A 23351-nucleotide genomic window follows, 5' to 3' on the forward strand; every position below is an offset into this window, starting at 1 on the left:
GAAGAGCTCATTCCAATACTTCTCAAAGTATTCCATGAAATAGAAGAGGAGGAAACCCTCCCAAACTCATTCTATGAAGCCATTATCACTCTGATACCTAAACCAGACAGAGACACATCGAGGAAAGAAAATTTCAGACCAATATCCTTAATGAACATTGATTCAAAAATTCTCAAAATTTTAGCAAATCGCATACAAAAATATATTAAAAAGATAGATCAAGTGGGTTTTATCCCAGGGATGCAAGGTTGGTTCAACATCCGAAAATCAATAAATGTCATTCACCATATCAACAGACTAAAAGTTAAGAATCATATGATTATTTCAATACATGCAGAAAAAGCATTCGATAAAATACAGCATCCCTTCATGCTCAAAACACTAGAAAAAATTGGGGTAGTGGGAACATTCCTTAACATTTTAAAGGCCATCTACGCTAAGCCCATGGCCAATAACATTCTAAATGGTGAAAAACTGAAAGCATTCCCCCTAAAAACTGGAACAAGGCAGGGATGCCCTCTTTCACCACTTCTACTCAACATCGTTCTTGAGACTCTAGCCAGAGCAAATAGACAAACCAAAGAAATTAAAGGGATACGAATTGGAAAAGAAGAACTCAAACTATCCCTGTTGTTGATGACATGATTATATTTAGAGGAACCTGGAAATTCCACCAGAAAACTCTTAGAACTCATAAGTGAATTCAGTAAAGTAGCAGGTTACAAGATCAATGCTCATAAATCCAATGCATTTTATACATAAGTGATGAATCTTCAGAAAGAGAAATTAGAAAAACTTACCCCATTCACAATAGCATTGAAAAAAATAAAATACTTGGGAATCAATCTAACCAAAGAAGTGAAAGACCTCTACAATGAGAACTACAGAACACTAAAGAAAGAAATTAAAGAAAACCTTAGAAGATGGAAAGATCTCCCATGTTCTTGGATAGGAAGAATTAATATTGTCAAAATGGCCATACTACCTAAAGTGCTATACAGATGCAAATGCAATTCCAATTAAAATCCCAATGATGTACCTCACAGAAATAGAGCAAGCAATCATGAAATTCCTCTGGAAGAATAGAAACCCAGAATAGCTAAAGCAATCCTCAGTAGAAAGAGCGAAGCAGGGGGTAATCGCAATACCAGATCTTCAACTCTACTACAAAGCAATAGTAACAAAAACGGCATGGTATTGGTACCAAAATAGACAGGTAGATCAATGGTACAGAATAGAGGGCATGGACACAAACCCAAATAAATACAATTTTCTCATACTAGATAAAGGTGCCAAAAATATGCAATGGAGAAAAGACAGTCTCTTCAACAAATGGTGCTGGGAAAACTGGAAAACCATATGCAACAGAATGAAATTAAACCCTATCTCTCACCCTGCACAAAACTCACTCAAAATGGATCAAGGACCTCGGAATCAGACCAGAGACCCTGCATCTTATAGAAGAAAAAGTAGGTCCAAACCTTCAACTTGTTGGCTTAGGAATAGACTTCCTTAACAGGACTCCCATAGCACAAGAAATAAAAGCAAGAATCAACAACTGGGATAGATTCAAACTAAAAAGCTTTCTCTCAGCAAAGGAAACTATCAGTAATGTGAAGAGAGAACCTACAGAGTGGAAGAATATCTTTGCCACTCATACTTCAGATAGAGCACTAATTCCAGAATCTATAAAGAACTCAAAAAACTCTACACCAAGAATACAAATAATCCAATCAACAAGAGGGCTAAGAAAATGAACAGACACTTCACAGAAGAAGATGTACAAGCAATCAACAGATATATGAAAAAATGTTCAACATCTCTAGCAATAAGAGAAATGCAAATCAAAACTACCTTAAGATTTCATCTCACCCCAATTGGAATGGCGATTATCAAGAACACAAGCAACAATAGGTGTTGGCGAGGATGTGGGGAAAAAGGTACACTCATACATTGCTGTGGGGTTGCAAATAAGTGCAGCCACTCTGGAAAGCAGTATGGATATTCCTCAGAAAGCTTGGAATGGAACCACCATTTGATCCAGCTATCCCACTCCTTGGCCTATACCCAAAGGACTTAAAATCAGCATACTACAGAGATACAGCCACATCAATGTTCATAGCTGCTCAATTACCATAGCCAGATTGGGGAACCAACCTAGATGCCCTTCAGTTGATGAATGGATAAAGAAACTGTGGCATATATATATACAATGGAATATTACTCCACCATGAAGAATGATATAAAATTATGGCATTTGCAGGCAAATGGATGAAATTGGAGAATATCATGCTAAGTGAGATAAGCCAATCTCAAAAAACTAAAGGACGAATGATCTCGCTGGTAAGTGGATGAGGACATATAATGGGGGGGTAGGAGGGGTTAGCGTTAGGGTTAGGGTTAGGTTTAGGGTTAGGGATAAGGAGGGTGGTAAGAATGGAGGAAGGAAGGACTGTATAGAGGGAAAAGAGGGGTGGGAGGGGTGGGGGGGAGGGAAAAATAACAGAATGAATCAATCAACATTGCCCTATGTAAATTATGATTTTTCATAAACAAAAATGGAAAAAAATGAAGAATATGCAATAGAGACCATAGTCAGCTTGCAACACTTTAAAAAAGAAGTATAAGTACTGATGGAGATGTAGATATATATATATAGATAGACTAGATAGATAGATAGATAGATAGATAGATAGATAGATAGATATGCATGTGTGTTCTGGTATGCATATGCGTTACTGGTCCCATAGTCTTATAATCATCATCATTATTATTTACTATCATCTGTGAATAAAGGTCCCTACCTACTAACATTCCTTCCTGAGCTAAGAGATTAAGGTTCTATGGACCCCAGCTTGGGTACTCTTCTTTGCTTGGACATTATTTGCATTCTGAACGCGGCCACACGTACAGTATGCCTCTTAGGCAGAGAGACAGGAGCATAACTGACTGGTAAATATAGAACATTGGGAGGAGCTGGATGCATGGGGTATGACTGTCTTATTTGCTCTTGTGCATTGGGGGTAATAGGGTATAAAAGCCAATTTAATTTGAACTCAGTTTTCTTTACCCTCAAGAACTAATACCTCTATTTAGGGTTTCATAGGAACTCTGGACACAGCTTTTTCTTCTTTTAAGAGGATTTTTTTTTTTTTTTTTTTTTTTTTTTGGTACCAGGGTTTGGACAGAACTCAGGGGCACTTGACCACTGAGGCCACTTCCCCAGCCCTATTTTGTATTTTATTTAGAGACGGGTCTCATTGAGTTGCTTAGAGCCTCACTTTTGTTGAGGGTGGCTCTGAACTCCAGATCCTCCTGCCTCAGCCTCCAGAGCTACTAGGAATTACAGGTGTGTGCCACTTTACCTGGCAAGGTGACTTTTTTTATTGGTTCTTTTTAGTGATACATGACAGAATTCATTTTGATATAGTTATACAAGCATGGAATACATTCTATTCTAATGAGGACCCATTCTTGGGGATGTACATGATGGATCTTTAAAGACGCAGTGATTGGGACTGGGGAGATAGCTCAGTCGGTAGAGTTCTTGCCTTGCAAGCACAAGGCCCTGGGTTTGATCCCCAGCACTCAAAAAAAAAAAAAAAAAAAACCACTCAGTGATTCATTTTCTTTCTTCAGTGTTCATGGACCACTGGAATGGAGAGAAGACTCTATTTAAAGAGAAGTGGATGAACTTCCTTGCTACCCACCCACCCCAACCACTTTTTACTTGACCTCTCAGAGGAAGTAAGTGTTGATCTCAGGGCCAGGAGGATGGTGAAGTGAACTTTTGCAGGACCCGTGGCCTCAGATTCTAAGAAGGGGTGTGCAGAAGGTTTGCTCAGAGTGTGTGGCCCTGTGCAGAGCTACCCTGGAAGGGCTCCTAACAAAGAGAAAGGAGTCTGGGCTCCCATCCTTCTTGTCTTAAATCCCTGGCAAGGCTTTACCATTAGATGGCTGTATGACTGCCCCTCACTCCAATAAGGGTGAGACTGTGAATGGAGGGATGGCACTATGGCCATTCCATGTCCCTAAGAGGTGAGCCCTAAAAGGACTTCCACACCCAGAGGAAGGAGCTGTTTGCAGTAAATAGCACTGGTTTTCTACTCAGCCAGTCATCTGTGAACTTACACGCTGTGTCCTTTCTCCAGCAGGCTTCACTCCCCTGACTCCTGGACAGTGATGGACAGGGCACAGGAGCCATGGGAATCAGCAGGGAAACGTGTTGTGCTTTGTATGGAGAAGCAGTTTGAGTCACAATCCCAAAAGACATATTCCTAATGCCATAATCTCCAAATGTCGAAAGTCCCAAAGACCAAATCTCTAAATTCTAAAATTTCTAGACTCTAAAAAAATCCCAAATATTGAAACTTCAAAAATATAATTCTGAAAAAAATGTACAAAATTCTTTGAAAGACATTTATTTATATTTTTAAAGGGGGATTGTCTGATTATCCCCCTTTATGACATATGACAGAACACTTCACAGGTCACTTTCCACAATAAAATAGGCAATACAAACATGCTTTTGCAAGCATACACACTCAAGTATACTAACAATAGTCATTCTGATATAAGCCGGCAATCCAATATTCATACAGAAATAAGTCACAAAGTTATATATACAAATGCACATCACTATTTTAATAATCATGTGAGCTCAGCTTTTATAACTGGTCATGTGAAATATTGTGTGGGACAAACTAATTCTTTACCTAAGATGGAACAAAACCTCAATGGATTGACACTGTAGATAGTTCACCCGAAAAACTTAGATCTAACAAATGCAGATGTACAAAAATGACATCTCCTCAGTTACTAAGGAAGTTTGAATGTTTTTAAGGGGGATGTACAATGCTGACACGCAATGTCAACGCTGTGATAATCCCCTCCCCAGAATTTGACTTTCTACTCCTCTTATAACCTCTCCTCCAATGGGAATTTATATTCTCAGGAAGTCAGCTTTCAGTATCTTAATATTCAAGACTTTAATTTCTCAGAATTGTGATTCTAGAGATTTTTTTTTTTTTTTTTTGTGGTGCTGGGGATTGAACCAGGGCCTTGCACTCGCAAGGCAAGCACTCTACCAACTGAGCTATATCCCCAGCCCTCTACAGATTTTAGACATTAGGAATTTCACACTTTAGAAATTTTATTTTTCACAATTTCAACATTTCAGCATTATGATCAGCTCTGTAAAGAAGTCACCTGGTTGTGTCTTGTAAACAGTGGGGGATTTCATTCACAGATATCACTCTGGGGCTATTGGAGAAAGAGGAGAGCAGATAATATGAACACCCAACTGTGTTCAGATAGTGTGTTCTTTATTTTCTTATTTATATGCCTTGTTATAAAACAAAATCCTTTCCACAGTGTCAAAACCAAAGAACTGAATAGCTCAGCAATGTCTCCTTGCTCACAAAGCAGTAACAAGGCTGGTTCTCAATTCTGTCTCCCAGTCTCTAGGTAAGTAATAATTCTTGGAATTACGTTGTCTTATCAGAATTGCCTGTTTTCTTAGAGCATCAATTTAAGCCTGAAGTTCCACCTTCAAACTTCCATGCTCCTCCTAAGCATTCAAGATGTTCTTGAGCATAGATCCTTGCCCAGGTAAAGAAAGCCACAGTGAAAAGACTACTAGATTGGGGATTTGGAAACCAGCCTTGGACTCCACCAATTTAATCGTCAGGCACTGGTCTTTTACTGAGGCTACCAGACCAAGGTGCTCAGAGTTTACAGTGATCCAAAGCACCTGCATGTTTTGAAACATCCACACTGACCCTATTTTCTCCATTCATCTTTACATTTGGTGATGTCTAAAAGCAACTGTGAAGGGCTCCAGACTCAGGTGGTTTGTGAGTGGACAAGGCTTAGTAGAGGAATAGAAGGATTGGTCCCACTTGACATTTGTAAAACTGAACCTGAAATGCTGGCAATCTGTGATGAGATGAGAGTCTATGAAGTATTTTATTGCCCAAAGATGGAATTAATGGCAATGCCATATCTATGTCAAACACACATAATAAAACTTTATGGTTCTTCCCCATGAAATATTTTGTTTATGTCACATGGGTCTGATCTAATGTTTTTTTTCTTTCTCTTCCCTCCCCATCCCCCACCCTTTCCCTGCCCTCTTTGTCTCCTGAGGCCTATTCCCTCTGGAAATGCATTAGTTACCTAGGAAACCTTAATGTCATTTTTTTATGAGTGGAGTTTGGTTGCAGCATAAAGTTAATTTATGGGGCGGTTTTAGAAATTCATGTCATGACTGGTGAAACAGGAGACTTTATTAGGACTTCTATATCCACCTGTGTGGTAGGCATACATACCTTTACTCTGTCATGACGAGTAATTTCTTGAAACATAATTATGAATATGCATTCTATTTCACAAAATGAGTTGATTCCATCATTGTTCAATGTAATTCATTATATTGTTCAATGTAAGCCCTAGAACATAATTAGCAATAACAACAGAGCATAATATACCAGGCAATCTGCTAACAGTAGAAGTATATGGTGGAATTTCCTTTGAATGAGAGGTGTTTCTGTCTCAGAGGCAGGGAATGAATAAGATGAGATTCTGAAATCCTTCAACTCTGTCTCTCATTGCTCTTTGAAGTTCACATTAGGGTATTAAATAAATTCTAAATAAGTCTACCACCTTCATTGGCTAATTTCTTGCTGTCTTTGTCAGAGGGAGGAATATACATCCATGAAGTTATACTGATTAAATGTAGATGGCAAACAAAAAACAAATGGGCCACTGCAGAGTCAAGCTTCTGAGATCACCTGATAGTGAGGGTGGCAGTATGAGGGCCGTCAGACTGGGAACGGGTGTTATCATTATACTAGGTAGTGTGATTTTAAATTAATCACTTCATTTAGTCTTCATAGCAATCTTATGATATTGGCATTATTTTTATCAATTCCAGATAGGTTCTGACAAGTTAAGGAACCTGTCCAAAGACACAGCTACTAGATACATGCAGCATGAATCTTAGATTTGTTTGTCTGCAAAACCAACTCTTGATGAATTTTATTCCTGATCTGTTATTATGTTTTCTGGATCCATGTTGGATTGTTTTGCCTATTTTTCCCCCTATTACCCCGAGGAAAGTCACTGGAAGGCTGGGGACTCAGTTTCCTTAATTTTAAATGCAGGGTGGGGACAGGGAGGCTAACAGAATTTCACCTCTAATATCCCTGCTCTGTTAGAGAGATCGAGGCTGGTCCTTTGAGCAAAAGCTGTGCTTTCTTAGGATGACAGAGATTTTAGAGAAGACCTGGGATTGCTGAATAAACTCAGACAAGTCCCTCAGTTTCCATGGACAACTGATTCACTTTGTGGTGGGGAGGAGCGAGCGGGGGGAGTCTCACACGTGATTCCAGAGATTTAAAAAGAGTTCTAATTGGCGTGTGATAGCTGGTTGACCATTGATTAATAATTCTGTAGTTAGTATGGAGGCAGTAAGGGGTGGGCGGTCAGGAATTTTCTAAGTGATAGGAGTCAAGGTAGCATGAAGCAACCTTCCCTGACCCTTAAACTCCCATTTCTAGTGCAAACACCTTTTGCATTTACTTTAATTGTTTCAGAAATGTAGACTTTCTGGCTCCATAAGCTCCAGCAGCTGTCTGGGTGAGTGGGGGTGGGGATGGTTGGGGTAGGGCAAAAGAAAACAGAGTAGCTGCAGTCATTCTGGGAAAGCTCTCTATAGCGCCCTCCAGCAGCAGAAGATGCAATTTGCAAACATTTTAGGATCAGTGAAGGTGTGGAGAAATTTCATAGGGATACGGGAAAAAAGCAATGGAAAGAGGACAGACATTCAGGCTTACTACATGATCAGGGGGAAGGGGAGGGGTAGATCCATGCATGGTTATAGAGGAAAAGGTCCTTGGAAGCCATTTTGGTCCAATTCTTTCATTTCCTGGGTAAATATGCCACAATGAATTAACCACATACTGCTGCTTCATGAGATCCCCTCCTCCACCCTATGCTGAGCCCTCTCAACCCCAGACCTGCACACAGACCACTGAACTAAAACAGAGTAGGTAGTTGCAGTTTTTCACAAGGTAAAGCCCTAATTCATTCTAACATTTCCATTTTATTTCTGTTCAGTGTTCAACCACAGAGTGGCGCTATTGCAAAAGATAAGGGTGGGCCGAAGGCACACTCTAGATATTTGCAAGAGGAGTTTTAAAGGGGTCTTTCAAGAGCTAGATCTGGTTCCTGCTCTCACAAACCTCTTTTAGAAATCAGGGCATTAGACTCAATATAGCAGAGAGAAAAAGAGTCCAACAACCTAAAAATACAGTCAACAGATGGGTGGCCAAGGCCATGACTAGAGTCAGCTAGGAGAAAGGCAATTACCTAGCTAATCAAAAAAGAGCTACTCTGGATGGGCTTCCACTCCCAGGGCTGTCCATGGTGCATGATCTCCCCAGCTTCCCTCTATTCTGCTGTTCCATTTAGCTGTCCATACCACTCCCATCTTTCTATAAAAAAGAAAAGCCTCTTGTAGAAACAGAGATACTTAGAAGTCACTGTGTTTTTCACTTCCAAAATAGCTCTGCATTGCATTAATAGTCTTTTGTCTTTAAATACACCTTCTTATTTATTTTTCCACCCCCCCACCCTCTTTTATCACCTTGCTACATTCTGCTCTTGAAAATCAAAAGTAAGACCTAAGGGTCAGCCTTTAGCCTGCTATAGAGAACGAAGAAGAGGTAGCCTTGAACTCTGAAGTGGAAAGAAATCAGGAAAGGAAAAAGCAGGTTGCCTGTTCAAGGAAACCAGTCCTCTGGTGAAAAGGGCATCTTTCACTCTCTGCTCCTGCCTGAGTCTTTCACTCTTCGTCTCTCCTTCTTTAGTCCATTCCTCCATCTCCCCGCGAAAGACACCACACATATTTGGCAAGATTAAGGTGTCACCTCTCATATTACAAGGACTGTTGATTGCACACACCGAGACAGACCCAACAGCTTCCCAGAGAAGGGAAACATTGCAAACTCCTCTTGAGATTGCCTGGGTCCTGGCAAAGGGACGCGACCAACTAGTACAAGGCATCTGCAGAACAAATCCAAATCTAAAACTCACTGCTGCTTTTTCTTCTTTTCTTCTGATTTTTTTTTTTTTTTTTTTTTTCTTATTTAAGCTTGCCCCTCTTCCCCTCCTCCCTCCAGACTGCCAGTGACCGGGGAGCTGCTGGCTGATCAGCCCTCACGTGTACTTAACCCATTCCTCACTGTAATAGGAGCCAAGCATTTCTTTTCTCCTTGCAATCCAGAATCCCAGCCCACCTGGAGCTTGAGAAAAGAGCCACTGCCGCTGAAACTGGGGCCTGAACCCCTCCTTTGATAACAGCAAGAAGGAAGGTCCAAGACCAGGCAGTGGGGGAGGGCAAGGAGAACGGCCAGAGGGGAGGCAGAAAACCAGAACGCCACTGAACACCCAATTTGAACCTTTATGGTGTTGTGTGGAGGGGTGGAAGAAAAAACCTTCCTTCCTGACCAGGAGGAAGACATTGGTAATTTGGCACATGGAGAGCCACTGAAGGAGGATCCTATCCTTCCTTCCCAGGCATTGCGGGGGAGGTGAAGCCCCTGGGCCTTGGTGGGCGCTTCTGGGCGAATTCGATGTGGCAACCCCCATCAGCCAGGATAATGATGAGGCAGGTACAATCTATCTAATACGTAGCCTCCAAACGCCCTCTCCTTTCCCGCCTCCCTTCCAATCTACTCCTCAGCTTCTCTCTGTTTTAGGCTCAGCCTCAACTAATAGATGCGGTAGGAGTGTGTCCTGGTGTTTGACCAAACTCAGACAATAACCAGGAATTGTGAATTTCTAACCTGAACCCTCGCTGAAATACAGAGTGCATTGCTTATAAGTCGCCTCGAACAGTAGGGCAGAAGATGTGATACTAATTCCCCTCCCCCAAAACCGTGAGTCAAAGGTCCTGGCAAGAGGTGAGGGAGGGAGGAGTGGCTGAGATGGAAGGGAGGAAGTAGTGGGGAGTTTGGAGATGAGGTCCACCACGCAAGAATCCAGGGAGGGGGCAAAAGAGCAAAACCCTACTTCCAGGCTCTCCATTCCTCTTTGGCCCCTGGGTAATATTTTCTCCCATTTCTCTCCGACGACTAAAGTGCAAACACAAGATGAATTACCTTGGCCAATTGAGAGAGAATAAGCTCGGAACAAGTGGGGTCTAGTGAATTACTACTATTATCTCCAAACAAGAGAAGCTGTCCCCTCCCTCCGATTTTTCCTCAAGTGAATCTACCGGTGGGGAAGTGAGCGTCGCTACTTTTGGGAAGTCTGCAAGAGGTTTGTTTGTTGCTTGCCTTTTCTGCTTCCCGCGCTGTTCCCGCGTGCAGAATGGTGGTGCTGGGCGGGTGCTCAGCTTCAGGGCCCGATCCTAGTTTGGAAAGAAGGGGCTTATAAGTTGGAGGTTGAATGAAATGGGAGGCTCCGATCCATCCCCCTCTTTTTCCACACTCGCGCGCCTGCGCGCGCGGAAACACACACAGACACGCAGACACACACACACACACACACACACCACACACACACACACACACACACACAGCCGCCCCCCACTTGGTCGCTCTGACCCCCTCCCCCATACCTCTCGAACTTAACCTCCCTTGACTGCCTGCACAGCGCCCTGGGTGCTGGTCGCCAGCAGTGGCGAGTTGCGGGGGAGCAACTGTCCTTGGGCTCGTGTAGTGGGTGGGGGAGGAGTGACGGGTGGGCGGGGGGGGGGGGGGGGAGAGATCTGGAGTTGGAAGGGTCTGAGGTTTGGAGGAGGAGTTTATGGTTCAGACCCAACCCGCCAGAGCAAAGGGGCAAGAAAGGCCCTTCAACCTTGTAAAGAATATCCGAAAGACCGAAAAGAAAATTTTCAAGAAAAAAAAAAAAAAAAAGGCTGAAGTATTAACATGTAAATATAGTAATAAGTCGAATGTTTCGCTTTTTTCCTGGATCGCTAAGAGAGAAATCAAGGGTAGTAGGTACTGAAGAATACTACTAATTTGGAAGTTCTTTTTGTTTTGTTTTGTTTTAAGAGGGACTTGGAAAAATGACATGGTCCTCGCACTTGTAGCGGGAGCGAAATCGGAGGGCGCTGGGGCGCGGGCCTGGGAGGCGCACGGCAAGCGGGACGCGGGGGCGGACACCGCGGCGCGCAAGGGGTTAAGGCGCTGAGCGCGGAGCCATCTGGCCGGGTTGGCTGGTTATAACCGCGCAGATTATGTTCACGGGACTCAGAGTTGAAGGCTCCTCTCCTTACCGAGCAGCTCCGCGCACCGCCCTGAGAGAGAGCCCGGCGCAACTTTCTTCCCCTCTTCTTTCTTTCTCTGGTTTTCCCCCTGCTGGGTAGTGGCTGCGGCGGGGTGGGGGAGACTTTGAATGACCCAGCTCACGTCTACCTTTCTCTTCATGTCGACGTCCCTGGAAATAGTCACACGGATGCCATGGTTACTTCTGCCACGGTAAGGGGAGGCGGAGGGCACGTTGGGTGGGCAGGTCCGGGAGTGGGTGGGGGGACACGTGTGTGGGGATTTTCCAGTGGGCCAACGCGGGGGGCCCCTAACTCTGCACCCAGCCCCACCCCCATCCTACCGCAAACACTACTTTCTCTGGCTTGAGCCTCCCCCAAAGTTTGCGCTGGGATCTGCCCAGGCCGAGGCGCAACCACAGCCACCCCACTACACACACACGCACACACACACGTACGCACACGGGTACCCCTCTCCACCTCCTCCTTCCACTCATCCCTTGGCTGCCCAAGAAACCTCCCTCATGGGAAAGTGATCAGTTTTAAGGAACCTGACTTCAAAAACGGGGGAGAGGAGGCGAGGGGAAATGGGGACCACGGAAGGGCAGGAAAGGGATTCGGCAGGACCCCCCAACATCTCCAACCTACCCATATTCTCCTCGGAGAAGGCTCCCAGCACATCCTATAACAAAAGCCGGTAGCAGGCAGACCCGGCCCGAAAGAGACGAAGGTACCACGACAGCTCCCCCGCCCCCGGCACGCTCCCTGCACCCTGCTAGCCACCAAGCGGGGTTTTCCGAAGGCCCAACCACCGCGCTGGCCAGGGCGTGGAGTGGGGGCACGGGGACGCAGAGCTCAAAACCTGGACTGCCCCTTCCCAGTTTGCGGAGTTGGGACTCAGCGCCCCGCACCGCCTACCTGTGTTGGAGTCCCCAGAAAGCTTTTCTCCAAAACGAGCCCTGGGCTCATTTATTCAGCTCCCACTCAGTGGCTACCGAACCCTCAGTTCTTTGCGCAGATGTTTGAAGTTCCCGCTCTGCCTGCACATATGGGACCCCTGCCAGGGTACGGTGGGGGTACCAAGACTCGGCCATTTCTGGCCACCTCGCAATTTGTCGGAGCGGGTTCTAGAAACTCGAGCGCCGCGGTGGGAAAGCTAGGAGGTTGGGGATCCTTGGAGCTAGGTCGGAGTTAAAAGAACCTACAAGGGACCCAAAACTACTCCGTTGTCCCCAGAGCTCTATGGCTGGATTCTCCCAATGAAATTTGGCACGCTTGAGAACTGAAGGTGCGGAAAAGAAGGGGTTGGGGTGGTCGAGGGGCTGGAATGGGGACGGGGGACTCTGCTTGTTGCTCTCAGCGCGAGTGGGTGCTGGTCCAGGAGGCGCTGCTTTTTGCTGGGGAATTTGCTGCTTTCCTCATCTGCGCTTCAGATGCACCTCACTGAGACCCCTGCGCGGAACAGTGTGGGCACTGTTGACTAGAAAGGGTCCCCTCTCATTGAAATTGAACCGTGGTTGGGATTCTTTTTGAGAGAAACACCCAAAAAAACCGCTGATCCGACCTCTGGCAGCGGGTGGCAGGCTTCAGAGTCGGCGTGGAGGCAGCTTCTAGGGCGCAGCCCAGTGAGCGCCGGATCGGAGCTGGAGACTGTGCGCCAGTCGACTTGTTTATGTGTTGAGAAGAGGTGGGGGCGGTGGCCTGGTGGGGGAGGGGAGGGAGCCTATAAGGAGTGGGTGTTACTCCAGGAGTCTGATGTTTGTAACTTGGCCCATTACAGAATGTGCTGGAGAACCTGCATTTTTAGTAAGAGATGCCCTCTCCCACTCTGTAAAAGCGTGTAAAGAGCCAGCGAGGAAAAGTATGTAAATGCACTCAGGAAGGAAGACACTTGTGACATAGAGGGAACTTTTCAATCGGTTCTGTTTTCACAACATTCTGAAATTCTCCAGCTTAACAGCCTGCCCCACTCCTGTCGCAGCTCTTCCCAGACGTGCTGCACAAAGAAGTTCAGAGGTAGAATTCCCGGATAAAAATCCAACTGTTTGTGCCTGGAGCTCAAACAAACAGACGTGGGTATGGCGTTTGGAGCCGAGGGGAAGAGGAAAAGAAAAAGTGGGTTCCTGTAAACAGTATGGAAGGAAACTGGAAAGTCTTTGGGCCTTTTTGCTTGGGAAAGCATGTAAGATCTTGTGTTGGTGAGGTTGAATTTGGACTTGGAGGATTTGGTTCTGGGTTTCCCCAAGTCCCTCTGCTGTATGGGGTGGTACTCCGTCCTACTCTGCAGGGACTTGGAGGTGTGTGTTAGGGGCAGGGTCTCATGAATGGGCATCTGTGTGCATAGTGGGAGATGAGAGCTTGTGGGGACATAGGTGCTGATAATTAGAAATCCGTGCCTACAAAGAGTGTCAGAGCTGGAGGAGAGGTGCAGTGTGCTGAGGACAGATGGCTTGTGCATGCCTGCACAGACACACAGAGTGGGTGTGGTGTGGGAGGGTGGCTGTGTGCGGTGCTTGAAAGGTGGACTTGTGTGGAAGAATGGATGCCTGACGATTACAAAAGGGATGTGGGGGGTGTTATTTGAGGAGAGGAAAGTGTGAACTTTATGAGCCTGGGGTGTGGAATTTGGCTGCCATGTCATTGGGAAACGTGGGGGATAGGCAAGTATGGGCTCAGACACTCTTGATGGAGAAACTAGGCATTGAAGGGAAGGATGCTGGGTTGGTCTTTGCTTTTTCCTTCTCGCTGCCTACCAGAGAAGGGAATTGGAGGTTTAGAATGAGTGACATATATTTAAGGGAAAAAGTGTGTTTTGGCACAGGGTGGGGAACAGAAAGGGATATGTATACAGGACTAGACTGAATGGAGGAATATGTTTTACATGCACTGTAGTAGGTTTACATGTTGAATAATGTCCTATAATAGCTTTCTTATTTAATAGGGGCATTCACTATCACCAATTAATATTGATTATCAATGAAGATTAATGGGATGCCTATTGGATGTTCAGGCCACTTCTGGGTACTGAGGCATGGCAAACTGCCCTGGAAAAAATTCCTTCTCAGGGCCCAACTGGCTGCTGCGTTTTTCCAGGAATGGAGAGAACTCTGTTCTTGTCAAGATTTCTTCAAGGTCTATAATTCAGTTTCTAGAGATCTTTGTGGATCATGGGGACAAAAGAAGAGCTGGCTGGAAATATATCTGAGCTTTGTAAGAAGGGGCATACGACAAAGGATGAAATATACTTTTATGGGTTGGGAGAGAACTGGTGGATACCAGTATTTCTTGTCCTGATCCATTTGAAGATTTGAGTTTCTGAATATTTAGTGCCTCCTTGGGAATAGGAACAAGTCTTGATACTTGGAGAGGAATGAAGTGGTGCTCAGGATGATGTGGGTATGAAGTATTTGTTCATCTTGATGTTTAAAGCTAACGTGTGTGTTGGGGGGTTGTGTGCGCTTGCTCATGCCCACCTACAAGCACATGCAAGCTGAGGACTAAAGTAAGGAACTTGGAGAAAAATCACCAGGAGGATGGAGGGATACATATATTGATTCTTGTAAAGGAGTTCAACGCATATTCTTGCAGAAATTCTGTGTATATGGGGAAGAGTGAAATTGTCTTAGATGCTCAGATTGTATCTTAAGTGATAAAAGATATAGATAAAGAGAAGCTATATGCTTTGGGGGATGAGGGGAAGTGTGAAGCTCAGTTGGGGGTCATACATTGCCATAACTGATGAGGTAACTGGGCCGAGGAAGGGGGAAGAGTATGCACATATTTGCCTTCCTAGACCAAATAATAAGGACCCTCATGTTTTAGGTGCTGATCATGTGAGGGCAACTTTATTTGACTCATGGTATTTTTTACTCCATGCAATTATAGCTGAGATGTTTTGGGGTTCCATCTTATCTTTTAGGGAAATTCATCTCTGAAAGACAGTTGTTACAGGGTTTGACCATTGGTCAGAAGATCTAGTGGCAGATATTTCAGAGGATAGTGTGGTGGACTCTCTGCTGGGAATGCTGTGATTTTAGTCCAGTTTTGCCGCTTTGGAACTTTCCTACTTTGAAAAGCTTTTCTCTTATCTCTAACTCTCCATTTCTCTTTTTGTTGAATGGCAATGTTGATAATGACTCAGTGAGAAGGCAAGTTCACGCCCCTTTTCTCCCATCAAAACTTGATGTGTTTTGTTGTACAAAGCTGTACAGAGATGAAATCTAATTGGACCCATGTGCTAGCATTTTGTAAGTCGTTGTGAAAATGGATGCTTTACCTCTTCCCTTTAACAATGCAAGTCCATAGTCCTGATGGCCACTGCATTTCTCTTAGTCACTGAGTGTGTAAACAAAGATTTCTTTGAGTGCCTCCGTTTACTTATTTTCTAACTTGGAGGCCACCAAACCTAGATTTTAGTTGATGGAAAACTGCAATGTCTTCAGTCTATTCAAAAGAAGGAATCATCTACTAATCCAGAGACAGACATTTTCCTAGTTTTGTTTTTTAACATCAGCTATGCAGATCACAATGCCAAAACAAATGTGAATTTGAGAACAGAGAAATAGTAATTGTCCTTGGCACAGCCACCATTTGAATAAAGAGAAGCAAAGTCCAGTCATCCTGGGTTACTATCAAGGTCTGTTTTTCTCTAGACTATCAGTCCTTGGCAGGCAAGAGCTGCCTGGAAAGATGCAGGCCTGGGCTTTGGATTTGTGAAATACTCATGCAAGTTGGGTACAGCCACTTTCCCTGGAGACAAGATGGAGTCACAGAGGCACTGAAACCTCTTAGTCCTCCCAGAAGTTAGCACATGCTGTCAACTCCTGGCTCCAAGTCAAGGCTCCCATCCTTGAGTTCGGTGGCCATAAATAGTCAGGAGCTAAGCTATTTCCATGAGGCACTAAAACCAATTCTGTGCTTTTCTTGGCGAGATTGGACCAATTAAGTTGATTGGAAGAGGTCACTGCTGATGGGTCTCACATTCCCCAAGCGGGACAGACCAGCAGAGTTTAATTACATAACATTTCCCATCTCTGCAATTCCACTCGCAGATGTATCAGATGTTCAGATTTCTCATCTTCCCCTCCATCCAGGATGCCTAATTGAGCAGGCGGCTTCTGCTGCAGGCTTCCCCAGACCTTTTCCTGAGCAGTTACAGGGTTCCCACCCCAAACAGAGGGAATGTAAATCCATGTGCTGGCTGGAAGTGAGGGAAGGGATTCCGCCTGACACAGAGAACCTAAAACCCACTACCCTGCTTCCAGATCTCTCCAGCTGCTGTTGCACTCTTTAATGAGGCAGACAGTTTCTGACGTGGGGATATTGAACTAATGACCGTTGCTAGGATTTGGGCTTTAGTTTTATTTAAATTGATTTGTTGGAGAAGGACCAGATCTACTGCAGACAAGTCTAAGACCTGTGTGGTGCTGTTGATAAGGTCTGTAGATGTACTTTGTGCATGGACAGGCATGGGCAGAGGAAGGAGAGACCGTGTGTGTGCGCGCGCAGCGCCCGTTGTGCCCCCACCACACACACACACACACACTGAGGGACACGTGATCCCAGGAACTGCCCTGCATGGGCATGAGGCATTTGTTGGGTGACAGGTATGGCACCCTGTTTTATATTGGATTGCTACCATATTGCTTCTTGCAGGAAGGCCAGCTCATGGAAAATTTGGATACAGCCTCTTTGAGATCATTTAATATATGGGGATTGTGAACTTTTAATACAAGGCCAGTGTCAATACTACCTCCTTCTTGCCTGGACAGAGTATGTTAAGATCAAGTCTGCAGAGGAATTAAAAAAAAAAAAAAAAAAAGCTTTTTGAGGGCTTACTTCTGAATCTGTGGGAGCACACATAGATGGCCCAAGAGCTTTATTTTTTGTTGTCATTGATGATTTTCCCTGAAGCAGTCTTTCATTTTACCTCAAAAATACCAAGGGACTAAAGATTGCAAGTGCTCCTGTGTGTTCAGGATGCATTTGCTGCTCATACCCTGTTCTGTGCCCTAGTCTTCTTCATGATGTTGGGAACCACTAAGGTCTGGCTGGGACTCTGGGTGTCCTCAGAGGACAAGCCTCTCTGACTATGACTGCAGTTTAGCTGGAGGTTAGATTTTGAAGTGAAGTTGGGTGTGATCTGTTGTTGATTGCTCATTATGTAGCAACATCTCCAGAGAAGATATTTGCCAAGCCCCAAATCTATGAATTTGTTCACATCGGGGATTTTTGAAAGAAGTAAGGATCTTGAGCATGCTAAGGCCAGAACTTCTGGAGTCACAGCTCATAAGTGATCTCAGAAACTTCCAGGACAAGGTGACCTTAAGCAACAGGAGGCCTGCAGATGTAGAGGTGGAGCACCAGTCTGGGGACTAAGCTCTGTCACTAATTAGTTCGTGTCCAAGCTGGAATTTCCCTACCCAAAAGTAAAAGGGCTTCAATTAGGAGATCTCGAAATCCAATTCCAGCTCCACCATTCTAGGATTCTGTGTAGCCTCTTCCGGATTAATCAGTGCTCATATGCCTCACTTGGAGTGTGCCTTGGCATACTCTTCATTGAGCTCCTGTTTTTATCTTTGAGGAATGGATAAAGGCAGAAAGGCAGTTGAGAATTTGCTGGAATGTTTTGTTTTGGCCAAGATTATTCAGGACATTGCATAGCCTTCACAGTATGCAATGTGCAGAGCTGAAAGGGGTTAGCTTTTTGGCTTTCTGGTACACCTGGTGTTAATGATTCAGCTTCCACTCAAATATCTTTTTGGTGGACAGTGTTTCTGACCAAGATACGCATACACCTTAAGATGGATGATTATGGTGATGATGATAGTGAATATTTGAGTACTTACTGGATACCAGGCATTATTACAAATATTACATGGCATTATCTCAATGCCCCAATAATCCCATTTACAGGTGGGCATACTGAGGTGATGTGAGGTTAAGGGATACGTCCCTAGTCTCACAACTGAGTATACATATGCTGTCTTTCTTTCCTGAAATCTCCCAGCTGGGTTCTGTTTTTTACATTCTGTGATGTCATCCAGTGGGCCTGCTTCGATAGCCTTCTGCAAAGGTTGTCACCAGACAGGTAACCTGCTCTACCAAAGGTTCCTTTCATGTGCAAGACAAATGTTTAGGTTTTTCTAGCCACCTGCTGGCAAGCATGTGTCAGATCTGTCTTAGCTTCCATCAACCCTCCCTTTACTTCCCCTTCTGTTGACAAGGGAATTTGCCCTTCCAGAATGTGGGTATTGATTTAAGCCACAATTGCCTCCTTGTAAACTCTATAAGATGGGAGCTGAACATCTGGTTTTGATCCACACGCCCACAAGAGGTGGTAGGTCCTAGCGTTCTTGAGCCCTTGGATGAAGATCGCACAGGATCTAAGTACAAGAGAATGTGAATGGAGAGAGAGAATTCAGAAAATGGTTTCCTTGATGGGCTAGGGAAATCCACCACCATTTAGACTGGGGCCAAAGTTAAATTGACTCCTTACTGGGTGGTTGCAGGGCAGGGGTTTCTGCAAAGGACTGATTCCTAGGCTGTGTTTGATACAGATCAGAGCAGCTGTAGAGTCCTCCAGTCCTGGCATTTGCTGTGCATGCCGTTTTCTGGGTAGTACCAGAAGTAGGGAAACCAAAAGTATGACTGAGGTTCTTTCTTCCTGGACTAATATTCCCACTGCCACTTACATCAAGATAATTAATGAAGATGATTATGTTCTTCTAGTTAACTATTTGCATTATGCAAATAAATATGGAACACTGACTTAACTGTTAAATTTTTAGATTATAGATACTCAAAAAAAATTTACTTCATTTAAAAATTTGACATGTAGGGTGATACTTTTTTTTTTCCCTTAGACTGATAACCTTGTTTGTTTTGTTTTTTTTAATGATAGCCACATCTGGGCCATTTCCCACACCTCCCTCTATACTAGTTTAAATCCCCAGTATTTAAAAATATTCTCCCCTTCTGGCTCCCAAGTGTTCCCTTGGGGGGATATGTTTGAAGTTCTCTGTCTGGGATCACTTCCATCCTGTGCCTGGCAGACCTGCTCCTGATGCTTCATAAGGAACTTACATGGAATTCAAGAGGAAGATACAGCTCTCAAACTCACCTGATTTACAACAGGTGTGTCCCGTGGTTGGTAGGGAGCCCAGGCCACTTGACACCCAGTTGATTGCTTTGTCACACTTCCCCCTACAGAGGACTCAGACTAGCTCTGTGACTCTGAGCAGATCACTTTCCTTCCATGGGCCTCCATCCAAAAGAGTTGGATTCACTAATTGGTCAAAAGGACCCTTTGGCTTTGTGACCATTCAGAAGTCCTATGATTCTTACTGCTCCACCCACCTCCATGGCCCATGCCTGGAATTTCCAGGTATTTCTGCTGGCCTGGAAGACTTGCGTATAGAAATGTGAAGGGAGTGGAGGAGGAAATTAAGTTATGTGATGCCAGATAAGTTATTGAACATATGGATGAGTGCATGTTTATAAAGTGCTGAAGAAGCAAGCTTGCCAGGTTGTGGCGGATCTTGGATGGGGGAGTTGGGAGCATGGAGAGAGGTTTATGTGGGATAAAATTGGTCCTGTGGGTAGCTGAATTTGTAAGCTAGATCAGGAGCACAAACTATGAGCAGGGAGACCAGATTCCCACTTCTAACTCTACCAGAGACTAACTGCACTTGGGGGACATCTTTAAGCCATACCGTCTTCCACTTTCTTCTCTATTAAATGAGAACATTAAGAGTTACTGCCTTAGATGATTGCCGACATCTTTCTTGCCATCTCATTAAATTGTGGGAATCAAGGGCTTGTAGAAAATCTGGATAGATTGGATTGAGAAGGGGATAACTTCAAATGACTTCATGTACAGAGAAAAAAAATGTCCTGCTTGCAAAATGATAGGAGTGATCAAAATAGGTGTGTATTCTTGAATTTGAGATGGCATTGAAGGATATATTGTGTATGTTGTGTTTGGAATGCTTATCTCTCCATCTTCACCAGTGATATTAAAATCATCCTTTATATCTTTCTTAACCATTACTTTCTTTGGGAAGCCCCCCTGCACTCCCAAAGAGAACCTAGGATGCCTTCCCAGCCCCTCTGTGTAATACCACTTAGCAGCCCTGTTTTATTTGCATTCCTATCTTCTCACTAGAATATGAGCTCTGCAAAGAAAGGGATCTGTTCTTTCATCTTTTTATCCCCCAACACTTGGACTAGTGGCTGCCACACAAATGAGTGGGTGAATAGATAAAGGAGGGGCAAGTGAGTTCCTATTATACAGCAGTAATAGGAAAGCTCCAGGGACAGGGCTCGGGAGGTGCACCCTGCTAAGAGTCAAAACTGTTTTCTCTGTATCTCTTTTTTGGTCTGTTCCAAGGCTGAGGTGGTAAATATTCACTGCCTGCTCTCAGGAAAAGCATGTTCTTGCTCTGTTTTGAGACCTCTCTCCCCATGTCTTAACCTGCCTAATTCTGTGAATTGGGTATCATTGTACATGCATTGGAGTAATCCCTCTTTAGACACTCAGAAAACAGCTTAAAACATATGTGTAAAGATGATTCAGTAATTGTCCTGTTGGTGGCCCTGTGCTAGACATTGGAGAAGATGCAAAGATGAATGAAACACTGGCCTCAAGGTCTTAGCTGGTAGGGAGACAGGTCAGTTGTGCTCCCAGGCAGGAAAGGTGAGCACTTCTGCATGACAGTGCTTTTAGTATTCTTGGATTTCCAGGGCCAGGTCAGTGTCAGGGTGATGGATATTCAGAGCCCATTGTGTGATGAGCCTTTGGTTCCTCTTAAGGAAAGTTGGGGACAGATGTGTGCTGTGCAGATGCTGGGGCTTGGAGGACATAGAGGGGTGGCAGCTCATGGGGCACTTTTCAGAAGTGTCCCTGCTCATGATTGCAGTAGCACAGGTGGGGGAAGCTGAGTCCATCACCGGGCACTGCTGCTCCCTCCTGTCTCCCTACAGAGTGTATTAGCTCTGTGACCACTTCTGACACAGGGACAGACTGCCATCTACTGTCCACTTCTGTCCTCTGAGTCCCTCCTGTTCAGGGAGCTCCTTCTCATTTTTTTTTCAACATCCTCTTTTTATAAGTCCAGACACCAAGGGGAAATAGATATTAGGTCCTCATTTAGTAGTTTCTTTAGAATTTAAAAAGCATAGCACATCTGTTATATGGTTTTCTTATCTATTTAACGAAAGTGTTATTTCGAAGAGACCCCTGGGCCTCTCCTGAGTTCTAAACATGCTAGAAACCACGTGGATCTAGAAAACCAAGAGGAAAGGCAAGACCCTACCTTCAGTGGCTTTGCAGTCTCCTTGGGAGTATGGAGAAGCAGACAGTAGGATGTGGCAGTTTACAGTTGATCAGTGCAGATGAGTGACAGGGACCACAGCGACTTTGGAAGTTTGAAGGAAGGTCTTGTAGGCTAGAGTGACTGGGAAAGACAAGTGTGGGCACCTTGACCTCAGTGTTTGGGAAGAGGCTACTGAAAGTTTTGTGATACCTACTATAGGTTCCGAACTGGGAGTAGGGACCTGGAGGGCCTGGGATCTAAGGACCTGGTGCTCCTTCTCTCCAGAAGGAGGCTATTCTTGACCTCTAGGGGCCTTCCCATCCCTCACCTTGCATCCTGTACCACACTTTCTTGCAGTGAGAGGTGCTTCCTGGTTTCCAGCTTATCAGGGAGCAGGGAAGCCATTTGGATCCCATACAGGGAGGGTCTTTGGATTGTGCAGACCCTCGGATGACCACCCTGCGTGCAGTGAGAGAGAGAGAGAGGGTCTCCCCAGGGGAATTTCAGGAGTTGTTCAAACATGAGAGGTTGAAACATTTCATGCAGTGGTGTGTGTGCTCCTTCCTCTATATCCTTTCTATACTTTTCTTCTAAGAATACATCTTCATGGTGATGGAGGTCAAAGAGAGCTCCCCTAAAATAAGTCCCATTGCTATCCTGACCAAGTTGAAGATTTCTTCATGTTAGAATTTATTCTGCCATTTTTTTTGAGTATCTGAGACTTTTCATCATTGCAAAAGATTGTTTTTTACAGTGTTTTTCCTCTTTTTACATACGTGTGTAAGTGTGCGCACGTGCGAGAGAGAGAGAGAGAACATTGAGGTGTATTAGCAAGTCAAGGAAAGCAAGTTGAATTTGGGTTGGATTACTGGTTGAGAGACCTTATCTCATTACTATAATCCTCTGATATTTTCTTTTCCTTTTTGGTTCTTTTATGAATCAGGAAACATCTTTCCAGTCCCTCTACCTTTGATGTTTACATATCCTTTGAGGACTACTGTATAAAGTTTCCATCTGTGTGCAGAAAGCCTCCTGAGTTCTTCAGGGGACCATTTGACAGAGGAATGGTCAGAGGGTCAGATTTTTTGACTAAAAGGGGGAAAAAAATGCAAAGGGGTTGCAGAAGGATTCCAGGTGTCCATCATGCGCCTTCCTGTGCTGTGATGATTTCTGTGACTTGTGGAGGAGTCACAGGGTCTGTGTTAAAGATGAGGAAATTCGCCCAGATCTACTGATATGGAGGGAGATAATCAGTTTCCAGTGATATACATAGAGCCAACAGCCCAAAAAAAAACTGGAAAATTTTCTGATGCTCTATAATTCCATTCATGATCTTTGATGAAAGCAGGAGAGATGAGGAAGTGAGAATTCCAGGTAGAGGAAACCTCATGGGAGGAAATCCCTTGTGAGAAGCAGCAGGAACTGAGCTAACTGCAGGAAGTCCAGATAGATGCTGCCCAGACACAGTAGCATGGGGTCACGTGCCTGCAGGAGCTTCCTTTTTACCCCAAGGGCAAAGGGAACTGAGAAAGCCTTGGAGTCAGCATGGGAAGGACACAGTCACACCCATGAGTTTAGAAGAATCCCCCCCTCCCCGCCCCTGGCTGCAATATGGAAAATGGCTCTTAATAAATAGCTATTCAATGAAAGGAAGAATGACTAATGGTGGGATAGACAGAAGAGTGAATGAATGAGTGCACAACTGGATGAAATGGAAAAAGAAAGAGAGAGAGAGAATAGTGTTCCTGATTGATCTCTCC

At 44.5% G+C, this 23351-nt stretch overlaps 1 protein-coding gene across 5 annotated transcripts in view; it reads left to right on the forward strand.

Annotated features, from left to right (window-relative positions):
- Positions 1 to 23351, forward strand: part of NTF3 (neurotrophin 3) — a 103099-nt gene that overhangs the window by 28836 nt on the left and 50912 nt on the right. The window contains exon 1 of one of the 5 annotated variants that reach the window (XM_079141546.1): positions 11234 to 11489. The exons of 2 other annotated variants lie outside the window; for them this stretch is intronic. Coding sequence is in view for 1 of the 3 variants with exons in the window: in XM_079141545.1 (XP_078997671.1) it covers positions 11472 to 11489 (18 nt within the window). In the remaining 2 variants the exon portion in view is untranslated. Of the gene's footprint in view, positions 1 to 11233; positions 11490 to 13433; positions 13458 to 23351 lie in introns of those variants that run through there. 2 more of the 5 variants (XM_079141545.1, XM_079141543.1) reach the window with 2 other exon arrangements.

Source organism: Sciurus vulgaris (assembly GCF_902686455.1).
Source record: "Sciurus vulgaris genome assembly, chromosome: 5".
Taxonomy (NCBI): domain Eukaryota; kingdom Metazoa; phylum Chordata; class Mammalia; order Rodentia; family Sciuridae; genus Sciurus; species Sciurus vulgaris.